The 15,625-nt window shown below is 40.4% G+C and overlaps 1 protein-coding gene and 1 pseudogene across 2 annotated transcripts in view; both read right to left on the bottom strand.

Moving 5' to 3' along the window:
- Positions 1-1,066: 1,066 nt before the first annotated feature.
- LOC143622610 (uncharacterized) lies at positions 1,067-1,495 on the bottom strand. Its single transcript, XM_077093706.1, has one exon. It carries the CDS (start codon positions 1,493-1,495, stop codon positions 1,067-1,069), a length of 429 nt encoding a protein of 142 aa, XP_076949821.1.
- A 13,041-nt stretch (positions 1,496-14,536) lies between these two features.
- Positions 14,537-15,625, bottom strand: part of LOC143622609 (AP2-like ethylene-responsive transcription factor AIL5) — a 51,419-nt pseudogene continuing 50,330 nt past the window's right edge. The window contains exon 10 of the transcript XR_013151754.1: positions 14,537-15,192. The product of XR_013151754.1 is annotated as an AP2-like ethylene-responsive transcription factor AIL5 (transcript). The remainder of the gene's footprint in view (positions 15,193-15,625) is intronic.

Raw genomic sequence — 15,625 nt, 5'->3', positions numbered from 1 at the left:
AATTGTAAATGTGACAAACAAACTTAAATGAGCAGAAGTTAAGCAATATTAATATGTATAAACAAGTTATATAAGTATATATATATATATATATATATCAAGGACACGAAGTCCTCCATGAAGCCTTGCCTTGCGAGGTCCGAAACCTCACCGACCGGAATTGGAGAAGTAACTACCAAAGGTAACAAGGGGTGTATATTATATATATGTTGTTCCACCATATTCAAGTATTAATAAGACTATATAAACAAGTTAGGATGAAAGATTAAACCCAGTTTGACTTTTAGAAGTCAAACATTCAAGAACACTAAGAAAATAACCTTAAGATCTTTGAATTTGAGAGAGAATTGAGAGTTGTAGCAGGGAATAATGGATGAAAATGGTGGTGTATATATAGGATAAGTTGAAAGGGTCAAGTATAAAGTGTTTTGCATGAAAATGGGGTGTTTTGGTCACATGTTTGCATAAAAACAAAAAAACGATTTCTGTGCAGACCTCCCTTAGCGCGTCACTAAGGTCTCTGCCCCTTGATCTTAGCGTGACGCTAAGGTCACAAAGGGAAAAAATTGAACTTTCAAAATTGGCAGTTTTGGCCCGCGGAGTTGTTTTTAAGCGTTTTAAGGCCATTTTAGGGACCGAAAAAGGTGTTTTTGAGATCCGACAAGTATAAAACAATAATGTAACATAAAATCCATCATTTTGATTATATCGAAGGTTTTGGTTTACAAAACGGGTCGGTTTACATAATAAACGAATACAAAATGAATACAAGTAAGACCCGAAATTGGCGAATGTCACTCAAAGTGTTCAAGAGTATGGTTGAAAAGCAAAGTGAACATTCTATAAAAGTGTTGCCTACTGACATGGGTGGAGAATTCTTATAAAATGAATTCAACGCCTTCTGTGAACAAAGTGGTATTAGATAGACTTGACCCTTCCATACACACCAGAACACAACGGTGTTGTGGAATGAAAAAATAGGACCATTATGGGGATGGCAAGGAGCATGTTGAAAGATAAAGAACTCCCTAATTTTTTGTGGGGCTGAAGCAGTTGCAACTTTCGTCTATATCATCAATTGTTCACCAAATTCTGTTACTGAAAACAAAACTCCACTTGAATTCTGGTCTAAACCTTCTTCACCATAGGAGCGCTTTTGACTCACAATTGCCATCACACGTGAGAAATATGCACCTATGAGTTCACCTTCACGCATAGAGATATTCTCAAAATCCCTTCGTAATCCTTGCAGTTTCACAGCCTTCACTTGATTGTCACCTTGAAATTCCATCTTCAGGATTTCCCAGCTTTCTTTTGCAGAGTTTGTAGCAGCAATTCTAGAAAAAAGTTGATCATACACAGCCCGTTGAATGAAGGCCGTGGCATGAGCATCCCTCTTTATAGCAGCATTGAGTTTTCCCTGATCTGTCTCTTTCTCATTAACACCTTCTTCAACGAGTTCCCATAGATCACGGGACCTCAAAATAGTCTTCATTCTGATGCTCCAAAAATCATAACCTTCCCCTTTGAAGACTGGAATTGGGGTAGGTGCTGTGGGAAGGTGCTAGTTTGATCGACCATAGGAATACTTTGAGGGATAGTTTTGAATAATCGTTTACAGGTCTCTAATACCACTAATGGGTATTAGAGAATTAGCACTTTTGAATTAATGAGGAACAAAGAGGATAAAATACTCTTGAAGAAGAAATTTTATTAATTGGAATTCAATTACATAATAGAGAAGTAATCGACTTCTTAAATAGATAAACCCTAACGTCTATAACTGAAGAATAGGAATTAGATAAACAAACTGAATTATTTAAAATAACAAAGCGATAAATATGAAAGACTCCAACGTGTAGTAGACTTCTTCTTTTATTATTATGCACATGCACTTTGAGATTGGATCACTTTTTAATATAATTTCTAGTAAAAAAAGATGTCCCAATTTTTGTAAAAAATGGTTTAAAAACATGACACGAATGGAAGTTTAAATTTTTGAAGTCATCTTAGGAACAAATTTAGAACTTCTCTTGAAAACAAATAAACAACCGACTTACTTCAAGTATTTTAAAACATCTGTAAACTTGATAATTTCACTAGGTAATAGTGTTAATTAAACATTTAACTTCATATAAAGTTATCAATATTAATATTTGATCATACTTATAACTTCATATAAAGTTATCAATATTAATATTTGATCATTCTTATAATTTATACTTGAGTGCATCCTTAAGATGAATACAACATGACTTACAGAAATGTCAATCCAAAGGTTTTAACAAAACCACCTAGCCTAAATTTTTTAAGAAAATATAGTTGGGTTTTAAAGAACTGCAAAAAGAAAATAATGAGCACACATACATATGAAAACATTTTCATATACTTACAAGGGTAGTCAGTAAGTAGAAAAAGGCAAAACCAGCCAAAGCTAATAAAAAAGAAAAGACAAAATAGCAAAACCCGTCCTTTATGTTTGCACGTTTTTTCAATGGTTGTCCTTTAGTAAACTTAATGACAAAGAACATCCTTTAAGTTTCAAATCCGTATCATGTTACATCCTTTGTCACTAACATAGTTAATTTTTATTGTTAGATCTGATCATGTGCAAGGACATGAGGGTAGTTTAGTAATTTTACATTTTTATTTAATAACTAGAAATATAAAAATAAAAAGACATCTCTTTCCTCCCTCTCCAAACCACCACCGCCCACCCCTCTCTTCTTTCTCTCTCTACTCCACAAAACCACCACCATCCGATCATCAACTAAACAACCGACGCCACCTCCAAAACCTCCGTCACCACACCATACCAGACCAAGAACCGGAATGATTACAGCTCCACACACTTACATTGACGTCGCCGGACTTCTTCAATGCAGCGACGATGTCGGTGACGGTGACGGTGGCGGTGGCAGGTAACGGTTTAAGGAGAATTCTCGAAATGGTACTTGGTCAGAGGGGAATGCTTGTGCAAGTCTCAATCGAGTTTTGGGTTATAGGGTTTCTGAAAATTGATAATTTTGGAAGAAGACATGAAATAGGGAAAACAAAAGGGGTTGAAGATGATCCCCAAACCCTTACCTACGCAGACTTGTTGGTGGCCGGTGGTGGTATGTGGCGATGGCCGGTGATGGTTTCTTGACTCTATAAAGACATAGAGTAAGAGAACGAATGAGTTGATTTTGGTTTAAGGTTTTTTTGATTTGGGGGGGGGGGGGATTTTGGATTAATACATGAATTGTGTGGTTTGATTTTGGGGATTTGCTCATTTCGAAGATGTAATTGTAGGTAGAAAGTAGCATATCGAAAGAAGAGAAAGAGAGAGAAAGGTAGAACTTTATATATTGTAGGTTCCAGGACGGATCGTACACGAGATATCCCGATATACACAGGTGCGGAATCCCTGTGTAGATCGTTACGGACGTAGAATGTTAGCTCACGAACACACGTACACACAATACGAACAACCACACGTTATATTGATAACTCAAACCGAGATGCTTACAGACTCACGTCAATAGACTCACACTTAACTGAACTTGATCAACCAAAACCTAAATTGACCAACAGAAAAACCGACCATAAACAGTAACCCGTAGGTTACTTATATACACGACAACTTCGCCTCAGGCGAAGTTGTCAATAACTTCGCTCGTTGAACAAGTTTGCCTAAGCGAACTTGTCAACAACTTCGCTCGGTTAACAAGTTCGCCTAAGCGAACTTGTCAACAACTTCGCTGTTACACAAACAATTACATAAACAATATTACAGACTCGATTACAGACTTTATACATATGAACTACTGACATCTATGTACCAACAGACTCCCCCTTGGCAGTAGCTTCATATCTTGATCTTTCAGCTCTTGTCTTGTAATCCTGTATCTTCATGCGTGCACTCCTTCTCTAACACACACCGTGACTACTCGCTGATATTTCCTTGCTTCATCCTTCCAAGCAGGAATATAGAATATCTTCTTCTCGTTGAGCATCTTCAGATCAGCTTTCGATAAGTTTACAAGATGCATCGGGTCGTACACCCTCAGCACTTCTTGTTCATCTTCGTCTTCCATCACGGCTTCAGCAGTCTGGCAATCAACGTACCACCATTTTAGATTCGTCAACACATCTTGAGGCATGTTCTTCATTGGAACCTCCTTGATGCATCGGATCGGCTTGTACTTCATCACCATCCATGGCTTGCCATCTGCTCTCAATCCCCTCTCTTTATCTTCCACTAACTTCCCTTTTTGAGGCTTCAGAAGCTCAAACTTTTTATCTTTTACGCCTTCTTTCCACACAATCTTCTCAATCATTCTCGCCATATTATTGTCACTTCTGTTTATCAGGCCTAATCTGCCCAAATCTTTCACCTCGCATTCTGGCAACGTGTTGAGAGATCTCAACATTCTCCTGAAGTATTGAATGCCATCATAACGTTTTACCACAAATAACTTGATCTGTTCATCATAAATCCAACAGATTATCCCCTTCTTCGCCTCAGCATAGCCTTTAATGTTATAGCTCTTCTTGAACATGGCTGGAACAGAAGGCTTCTTGGTCTAGACAAACCAATGAGCACAGCCTTCCTTCCACCTAGGCTGCTCCTCCCACTCAGTAGTCTCATCCATCTCAGCCCTCACATCGGCTTTCTCAACCTCAGGGATCTCGTGCTCGACATTCTCTTCCACAATCTCTCCTTCCTCTATCACATCCTCAACAATAATTTCTGCACCAATCTTTTCAATCTCACTGATTGGCAGAACATCTTCATCAAATAATACGTCGTCGCTGAACATGTCATCATCAAGTTCCTTCAGCGCATCGATCACGTCATCATCACCACCAGCCGCTTCGGTAGACTCCCCCTCAGCTGTGGAAGCCCCAAGAACTTGAGAGGTTCTTGGCAGCTCACCACCTGCACCTTCCGGTGCATTGGGATCATCGTCTCGGTCTTCTCTTCGCTTGGTCCTCAACTCATCTCCTCTACAGCTCATCTCCCCCTGAGATGCCAAGAACGCTTTCAAGGCATCTATGACTTTCTCGTGCTCAGCCAGGAGGGATGCCTGCAGTTGATTTGCTTCCACTAGGCTTTGAATGGTCTTTGACTGCTCAGCTACAATCCGCTCTAGTGAAGCTATCCGTTCCGAGTCAGAACTGGGCGTGTCCGCAGGTGGTACCGTACCCGATACTCCTGCAGAAGTGGTGACCGTAGACTCAACAAATCGTGCTACTACCACCAGTGGAGTACGCGATTGAGGTGGTAGTGACACAATTTCCGGAGCCGACGTCTGGATTGCCGTGACCGATGGAGTGTCAGCCGACGATGTAGCCACTACGGGAACAACCGTAGCGCTTGTAGTCGATACCTGCACAGAGGTAGGAACAAGGGACATACCAGACAAGGCAGGTGGAGCAAAACGTGCAAACCTTGAAGTCTCTCCGGCTCCAACACCCATACCTGTCGTTTCCCTTCTTGAGCGCTTTCGCACCAGCCTCACAACTTCCTCTTCATCTTCTTCCTCATCGTCGTCATCGACAATTCTCTTCTGCTTACCCACTGTTCTCTCATGTCTCACCATCATTTGTCTGGCCTCTTCCATCACATCATCAAAATCTGCTTGTGGACCCGAGACTGGAATATTCTCATGTGGATCAAATCGGTCCATATCAAACAACCCTTGCCCGCCGAACATAGCGTCAAGATCAATCTCAGAAGCTGGCACAGCAGCAGATGCAGCAGTAGATACAGCAGGCGCAGCTGATACAGCCTGGGGAACTTTTCGTCAAATCGTATTCTTAAGTTCGCCGGAAAATACGGAGCTTAAGTTCGCTGATTCTTTGAAAATAATGATTTTTACTGTTTGAAAAATCCTTATATAGGGTCAGTGTAGTTCAGGCGAAGTTACGGATAACTTCGCGTAGGCGAAGTTAAGCACAAGTTCGCCTGATTCAACTACTTCGCCTATAATTTCAAAATCAAACCCTTTATGTTTGAACATTTTGCAATAAACATTTTAAACTTCCAAAAAGAGATAAACAAAAATGATCATGTCTAAGTAACCAGTTATAAAATAATACAACTACAAAAATAGGAAAAACTTATAAAAATTTAACGAATAAGGGATCAAATTTCAGTCTAGTCAGGGACACCACGTTTTAGAAAAGATCCTAGCAGGAATCATACTAACTACGTGACTGTCACATAGATCCGTGTTTAGCTGTATTATGACATATAGAGACAGGTTGTAAGCAGGTAATATACTTAAGATGGTTTTCATCGTTTCTGTGATACGAGTTAGGTTCAATTAATCCTTAAAATTTAAGTGGGCAACAACTCAGAAATATTGATGCCTCCTATCTATCCTCAAAGCGTATTTGGCTTTCCCCAAGTCACCCCGAATTGACTTTGACCCATAGTGTCTGATTAACTTGTATGTATTCTTCTTCTGTTTCCCGTTCTTCTTCTTGCTCTAAGATAGAGAAGTCTTGATTTTATGATCACTAATATGTTACAGTAACTTCATAATAATTTTTTTTTTAAACAACATAGACTTCAAAGTAGAAATTAACTGCAAGTCCCGAATCTGGATCACTGCAGTGTCTTGAAACGCTTTCTTCACGGGAATCAGAACACACATGGGCTCGTGTGTGACTGGGTAATCGCTTTTCTGCCTATCATTCGAAAAGATATATATGGAGACATGCAAAACTCTTAAGGAGTTTCCACGTAAAATCAAGTAAAATTAGTTTGTATCACATCTACTTTTACGCACCATAAAAAGTTACCATGACATACAATGATTGTCCTAAAGCCTTTTAAACCTAATAACTTCACCAGTTAAGCACACAAAGTTAGCATATATATCATTTTCCAAGGTTGGATCAATTTTCTGTTAAACATAGCAAAGAACTTCTTACGAAGTAACAGACTTGAAAAGTAATTTCATTTCCCTTAAAAAAAATTTTGACTTCAGTCACCCCGATCACGTCAAAGTCTTTAGGTAAACGGCAATCCTGATGATCCAATGGATCAACTGGACCGACCACATACAAGTATGTGTCCTTCTAACTATGCATGACCGACTAATTTTCAGCGACAGAAAGAAAACACATCATAACTGCCCCGGTCACTTTCAGTCGTCTGGTTAATGGCGACCCTCATTCTCTACAAGTGGAAACGAGGACCAAAACATATCCTAGGATATGTCCATCAAACTGAGGTAACCGACTAATTTTAAGCAATAGTGACGTTTTTTTTTTTTTTTTTTCGAACGCAATAAAAACATGGTTACTCGGGATTGATCATCCCGTTCAGCTCAATTAGGTTTTGAAATCTGGATTTATCAAACGCTTTTGTAAATAAATCAGCGAAATTTTCCAGCGTATCGACCTTTTCGACCTTGATCAGTTTCTTCTCAGCACAATCCCGTATGAAGTGATGACGAATGTCAATATGTTTAGTTTTACTATGCTTCACGGGATTGTTAATTATTGAGATGGCAGCAGTGTTATCAATTAAAATAGGAGTGAGTAAGAAATTCAGACCATAGTCGCGCAATTGTTGCTGAATCCACAAAACCTGAGAGCAGCAGTTGGATGCTGCCATATATTCAGCTTCGCACGTTGAGATTGCGACTGACGTCTGTTTCTTGCACTGCCATGAAACTAATCTTCCACCGAGAAACTGACATCCTCCTGTAGTCGACTTCCGACTCTAATTGCATCCTCCATAATCAGAATCCTTCGGGTACCACAACCCTAGCTTCGGCTTGCCTTTGAGATACCTCAAAATCCTCTTCACACCCTTCATGTGAGATTCCTTTGGGTTTGCCTGAAAACGAGCACAAAGACAAACAGAAAACATTATATCAGGCCTAGAAGCAGTTAAATACATCAAAGAACCTATTATAGCCCGATACAGAGTTGGGTCCACATCTGCGTCACCGTCTACTTCAGCTCCCAACTTGTGGTTGACGCAAATTGGAGTGTCAAATGGAGAAGAGTCCTCCATCTTGAAACGCTTGAGGACATCATGAACATACTTCGTTTGATGAATGAACATCCCGTCCTTCCTTTGATCAACCTGCAATCCTAAAAAGAACGTTAGTTCACCCATAGCACTCATCTCGAATCTTTTCTTCATAACGGCCTCAAATTCCTGACACATGGAGACTCTTGATGCAGCAAATATGATGTCATCCACGTAGACTTGAACTAGCAGGAAGTCACTTCCATCTCTCTTCACAAACAAAGTACTGTCGATCAAACCCCTTTCAAAACCATTCTCTAGCAAGTAGTCCGATAACGTTGAATACCAGGCACGAGGTGCCTGATGTAATCCATACAGCGCCTTGCTCAACTTGTATACGTGATCAGGAAAGTCTGGGTCAGGAAAACCCGGAGGTTGCTCAACATACACAACCTCATCCACTTTCCCATTGAGGAACGCACTTTTCACGTCCAACTGAAACACTTTCATTTTCTTGAATGCAGCAAACGCCAAAAACAATCGTATCGCTTCCAACCTGGCCACCGGAGCGAACACCTCATTATAGTCTATCCCCTCTTGCTGATTAAAACCTTTAACGACCAGCCTCGCCTTGTTTCTTATAATGATCCCCTTTTCATCTCTCTTGCACTTGAACACCCATTTTGTGCCAATTGCATGCACATTCCTTGGTTTTTCAACCAAAGTCCAAACTTCCATCTTCTCGAATCGAGCCAACTCTTCTTGCATGGCCTCGACCCACGAGCTGTCCTTTAAAGCCATTTGATAATTTTTCGGTTCAATCTGGCTTATAAAGCAGGTATACAGGCATTCATCGATTATTTATGTCTCCTTAATGCTTGTATAAACACAGGTGTGTTCATTCAAGCTGCTTCTCGTTTGCACACCTGAGGACACATCACCAATCACATTATCCAAAGGGTGATTTTTATGAATTCTCGTGGTCGGAACAGAACCGACATGCAAATTATCTTCCAAATTAGAAGAGATCTCATCAATGGTTGTTTCATGCTGAGAGTGAAAAGGATTGATAAATTCTTCTTCAGTTGAGGCAGCAGGGATATCAATAGTGTTTGATGAGGAAGGTTGACATTTTTCAATCAGCTGTCTTTGCAATAGATTTTCTTCCTCATCGAGCATCATCTTCGTCGCAGCTCTTTCTTCTTCTTCAGAAATCTCCAAATCCGGTACGTTAAACGACTTAAAAAGCTTAACATAGTCGAAAAGCTCAGCAGGTCCATTGCTTGGTTTTGGCGGTTGGTAACTTGTGATGTCAGTGTTACATACCACCTCCACCTTGCAAGTCGAAGTATTGAAGACACGCCTGTTGGGAGTCCCAACAACATAACCGACTAAGATTCCTTCATCGGCTACTTCTCCAAATTTCGAATTTGTCTTCAAGATCGAACAAGGAGACCCGAATGGTTCAAGTCCACTCAAGTTGGGCTTCCTTCCATGCATAAGCTCGTAGCAAGTTTTACCAAGTCTCTTAACGGTTAACACTCTATTCAGAACATAGCAGGCTGTAGCGACTGCTTCAGCCCAGAACATCACAGGAAGCTTCGAATCTGCCAGCATAGTCCTGGCTCCTTCAATTAAAGTTCGGTTCTTCCTTTCAGCCACTCCATTCTGTTGCGGAGTATACGGAGCGCTGTATTGATGTTCAATTCCTTTCTGAAGACAGAAGATCTCCATTTCAAAATTCTTGAACTCTGTCCCATTGTCACTTCTGATGAACTTAACTGTTTTACTCATGACGTTCTCAACTTTAGTAATCAAACTCTTCACCATTTGAGCCGTCTCATCTTTCGATTTCAGAAAATATACCCACGAGTATCGCGAGTAGTCATCAGTGATCACCAAGCAGTAAGAAGTACCTCCTAGACTTTTTACATTCACTGGACCGAAGAGATCCATGTGAAGCAGTTCTAGAGTACTGGCAATTGAGTTGACCTTCTTGGTGAAATGGGATTTCTTGTGTTGCTTTCCCTTCTTGCATGCAATACATTTGTCTTCAAAGTTAAAACTTTTCAGGGGAACGCCCATCACAAGCCCATTTTTGACAATGTGGTTCATCTTCCGAAGATGAATGTGCCCCATTCTCCTGTGCCATAGTTCGGATTCTGATTCGCTTGCTTTTGTCAACAAACATGATTCTCCCAAGGCCATTTCAGTAGACCTCATATCCATCACATACGTATTTGTATCACGTGGAGCTGTCATCACTATCCACTCTTCTGGTATCTGAAAACCAGGCTTCAACACGATCGCCTCATTCTTCGTGAAGTGAACAGTATACTCCTTATCACAAATCTGCGACACACTCAGCAGATTGTGCTTCAGCTCTTCCACAAAATTTACATTCTCAAGTGTCATCTTCCCATTGGACACTGTTCCTTTCCCAGTAATTCTTCCTCCACTTTCACCAGCAAAACTAACTCTGGCTCCCTGAACAGGTTTTAAGTCGTGCAACAAATATTTGTTGCCCGTCATGTGCCGGGAACAGCCGCTATCTACAATCCAAAGACTGTGGGCAGCCCTGTTCAACTGTTCCTGCACAATAAAGCAAATGATTAGAATCTAGGGACCCAAGACCAATTGGTCTTGGATCTATACATCCCGTACTTCTGCTTTCCGAGGTTAGCGTTTGAATAATTCCTGTCAGTCCTAGTAGGAAATCTCATTGGAGATTGAATGTGAGGCCTTCCAAACCTATGTGAATTGAACGTATTATATCTTACGGTTTGGTGATTAGCATTGTAAAACTGAGGTTTGTTTCTGTGAAAACCTGAGTTAGTTATATTTTGAAAATTTAAAGGGTTTTCATTTTTAACAGTATTAGAATTACCAGTAGACTTATGCTCAGTTTTAATAGGCCTCCCACCTCTGAATTTCGGCGTCAGAGGACAATCTGCAACAAGATGTCCTACCTTATTACACCGAAAACAACACCTATATTCCATTTTCTTTTCAAATGTTGTTTTGGATGTAGAGGCAGTGTTACCAGCCGTTCGTCTCACATAAGGTGGGACGTACGGGTTGAGTGGAGTACTCTTTTTAGAAGTTTTATCTTTATCTCCACCAGTGGGTAACCCTACCTTCTCTTTTGTCTTACCCGATTCGGACAACTTATCCGAATCCGATGAGACTGGACTCGTAACAGAAATATTTACACTTGAGACAGGCGAACTCGTTTCGCCACTGCTAACACTTGAACCTTTACTTGTAACCTTGATAGGAACTGTCTGAGGAACTTCAAAATCAGCAGATTTCTGTACACTAGGGTTAAAAGTGTAATTATGGTTATACGGTGGTGGAACCTCGTGATAACCAATTCCTCCTCTCTTTGTAGAGGTACCTTGATCACTAACAAGGTGATCAAGAATAGCTGAGGAATTTCGGAACTGCTCCAGTTTTCGGTTCAGTTCCACCACTTTCACCTGGTGGTCAGCAATCTGCTTTTCACGTTCAGCAATCAGTTTAGTCTTTTCTTCTAAAACCTCATAACTAAGATCAATAACTTCAATTTTCTCAGCAAGTTTAGTTTTTAAGCTTTGAATATCTTTTTCACATGCTTTAATTTTAACTTTGTAATTGTTTTCTCTTGCTTTTGTGTAGTGATGATCTTCTTTAAGAGTTTTAAATTCAGCATCTAAACGTACATACTGATCAGTCATGGTAGCAAGTTGCTCAGACAAATTCTCACAATTAGTACAACAAGATTTAGAACTTACCTCGGAGATTTGATCATTGTTATCTGCCATGAAAGCTTTTTCCTTACCAGTAGCTTCTTCTCCGGTAGTCTTCTCACGTTCTTCATTCTCAACCTTAGCCATATTTGCCTGTTCATTATTTTCATTCAAATGCAGGTTCCAGTTGTATTCACCTGCTTCTCTGGACAGCATGGCATTGACTTCTTTAGTACTTCCAGTGTGCTGTGGGGACCGGCCCTGACCACGCTCAACTCTCTCGTTTCTGCAATCTTTGGCAAAGTGCCCGTTTTGTTGACAGTTATAGCACCTTACCTTGGACTTGTCGAACCCTGGTCTGCCACCAACAAACTTTCTCCCCGTCTTCCTCATGAACTTCTTCACTCGCCTCACTATCATGGCCATCTGCCATTGCAAATCCATCTCCTCCAGATCATCAGCATCGATCTGGTCATAGTCTTCATCTAGCATTGCCGGATCAACTACCTTTCCTTGAATATAGTTTTCGTATGAAGCAATAAATGAAGCATAGAGGCCAAACTGCTCTTCAGCAGATTTGACGCTCATTGGCATCTTTGAGTAATTATTGCTTGAGGAACTTGAAGATCCACCACTCTGGCTCGCTGTCTGTTGAGTACCACTTGATCCACTCGCAACAAAGCAAACATCCCCATTTGAATTTACTGACACATGCCCCTCCTGAGAAGAATTGGCACCCGACTCACCTTTCGAGTAGTAGGCGGCAGAGTCAGTTTTTGAACTTGTATTGGAGTTCACTTTTGCACCATACATGCTTGGATCTTGAACCTGATCCATAGATGTTTCTTTCCTTACCATATTAAGCTCAAAAGTTCTGAGCTTGTTGACAGCGGTTTCAAGATCATAAGTAGAGAAGTCCTTGTCTTCCCTCATTAATACAGTATACATCTCCCATTTTGGTGGGAGAGCATCGAGAAGTTTTTCTACAATCTCTTCTTCTCTGTAGGAAATGGAGTAGTTACTCAATTCAGTCATGAGATGATAATATCGAGTGATAATATCATCAAGAGATTCGTTCTTTAAGTACTTAAAGACTGAAAATTGAGTTTTAAGCAGCTTTATCTTTGAGGCCCGAATGCCTACATTTCCTTCGAATCTGCTCTCAAGAGCTTCCCAAAGCTCTCTAGCCGATGTATACTTTCTGAAAGTATGGAGGATCTCCTGCGGAAGAGCCATTGTGATTGCCGCATGAGCCTTGCTTTCGGCTTCGTACATTTTCTTCTCATCCTCTTCCATTTTACTGTATTTCTTTATTTGGTCTCGACCCTCATACTGCATGATTGGTGGAATATATCCATCTTGGATGCATACCCACATTTTTGCATCGTGGTACTTAACATACTGTATGAACCGATCCTTCCACGCAACAAAGTCGGTTCCTTTTAGCAATCTTGGTGCCTTTGTGGCTGACCCCGCTTCAACCTCCATCTTGACAAGCTCTGAAATGTTGATTGACGACATCCTTCTTGAAGACTAAGAAACCCGAAAAATTCTGAAATGGGCGAAGTTAGAAAAATTTCTTCGAAACAGTACTGTAGGCGAAGTTAAGTATAACTTCGCTTAAGTAAAAACTTCGCTGGATCCTTTGTAAATTCGCGTAAATGGGCGAAGTTGAGAATAACTTCGCTTAGGATGAGCGAACTTAGAAAGTAAGCGAACTTGAAGAGAACTTCGCTGAACGAGGCGAACTTGAGAAGAACTTCGCTGAGTTAGGCGAAGTTGAGGAGGTAGGCGAAGTTATGAATAACTTCGCTTCTCCTTATATCTTCGCTGAAACCCTACGAATCCTGACGGCAACTTCGCCTGATGAACAGCAACTTCGCCTGACGAACTTGAACTTTCTGCAGATCTGAAAAACGGATTTTAACGACGATTTTGACGATTTGAAGGCTTAAACACACTGGTAGGAAGCTAGAATGAGCAAAAACACCACAAACTCGTCCCGGTAACACCCGAAATGAAACGAATTCTACCCCCGCGTGAATATCCCGAACCACACAATCGAGCAAAAGCTCTGATACCAATTGTAGGTTCCAGGACGGATCGTACACGAGATATCCCGATATACACAGGTGCGGAATCCCTGTGTAGATCGTTACGGACGTAGAATGTTAGCTCACGAACACACGTACACATAATACGAACAACCACACGTTATATTGATAACTCAAACCGAGATGCTTACAGACTCACGTCAATAGACTCACACTTAACTGAACTCGATCAACCAAAACCTAAATTGACCAACAGAAAAACCGACCATAAACAGTAACCCGTAGGTTACTTATATACACGACAACTTCGCCTCAGGCGAAGTTGTCAATAACTTCGCTCGTTGAACAAGTTCGCCTAAGCGAACTTGTCAACAACTTCGCTCGGTTAACAAGTTCGCCTAAGCGAACTTGTCAACAACTTCGCTGTTACACAAACAATTACATAAACAATATTACAGACTCGATTACAGACTTTATACATATGAACTACTGACATCTATGTACCAACATATATTTATGTTATTTTAGTTTTAATGATTAAATAAATTATAAAATTACTAAACTACCCTCATGTGTCTTGCAAATGATGAGATTTAACGAAAAAAATTAACTTCGTTAGTGACAAAGGACGTAATGTGATAGAGATTTGAAACTTAAAGGATATTCTTTGTCATTAAGTTTGCTAAATGACAACAATTGAAAAAACGTGCATACATAAAGGACGAGTTTTGCCATTTTGTCAAAAGAAAATATTACTTACAGATAAAGGCAGCATAATAACATAGCCCTAAATAAATGACACAAAGCACTTGTGGTTTTGTACCTTCTTCTGCCTACTAGTCTCACCCCAACTTTTACCCCCTATACTCAAATCATTCCATTCCAAAAATGGGTGTCTGAATAACTAATAGATTTTGTTTGGCAGGTTGATATGAATAAAAAGACTGTTCTACCCAGTTCCCATAACTAGATTCATTCAAAGCTATAGGGGTACCCATAGGAATTGTTAAATCAGTACTTAAAGCAATAGTACCACCATTACTGTTCTCCTATTGAGTTAACCCTCCAATATTGTACCCATTGTTGTTTGTAATACTTGAAGGGAATTCCATGTTGTATGGAGTTGTACATTGGTAGTTTTGGTTGTACCCTGAGACCGAATCCCAGTAATCAGTTGACGGTTTATGTTTCTTCGACAACCCGAAGCTAAGTACGTTGTTTGTGTGTGTCGGTGGTGTTAGTTGTTTGGAAGTTGAGGTGAGATGTTGACCGTTTGGAGGCGATGGGTCGGTTGAGATCTTGGATTTGCTAAACATGCCGCCAAGCGGGAGGTTTTTGTTGGCAATGATGTTCATGTCATATCGACTCATGTCGAAATTGGTCACTGTGCATAGCCCTCGAAATTTGATAGCTGCAATGTCATATGCCTCGGCTGTGACATTCGTCAATTTCGGGTCCGAATAGTATTTGTTTTGTAAAATTTTATTATGTAAACCGACCCGTTTTGTAAACCGACACTTTGGAAATAATCAAAATGATGAATTTTATGTTACGATATTGTTTTACACTTGTTGGGTCTTGAAAACATTCAATTTGGTCTTTAAAACGCTTAAAAATCACTTAAAACGAACTACGGGGACCAAAACTGCCATTTTGAAAAATCAGGAAATGACCCCTTCGCGGGGCGCGAAGGGGGACCCCTACTCTGGTCGCGGGGCGCGAAGGCAGGTTTGCAGCTGCACGTTTTTTGGTTATTTTTATGCGTACATGTGACCAAAACACCCCATTTCATGCAAGACCCTTTATGCTTGACCATTTCAACTTACCCTATATATACACCACCCTTTCCATCCATTAATCTCTGC

Source organism: Bidens hawaiensis, unplaced genomic scaffold (genome assembly GCF_021521415.1).
Source record: "Bidens hawaiensis isolate Kalapana, Puna unplaced genomic scaffold, B.hawaiensis_p1.1 tig00003237_1, whole genome shotgun sequence".
In the NCBI taxonomy this organism is placed as follows: Eukaryota; Viridiplantae; Streptophyta; class Magnoliopsida; order Asterales; family Asteraceae; genus Bidens; species Bidens hawaiensis.
Note: the sequence above shows the minus strand (reverse complement) of the source record. Positions and strands in the feature narration are given on the sequence as shown.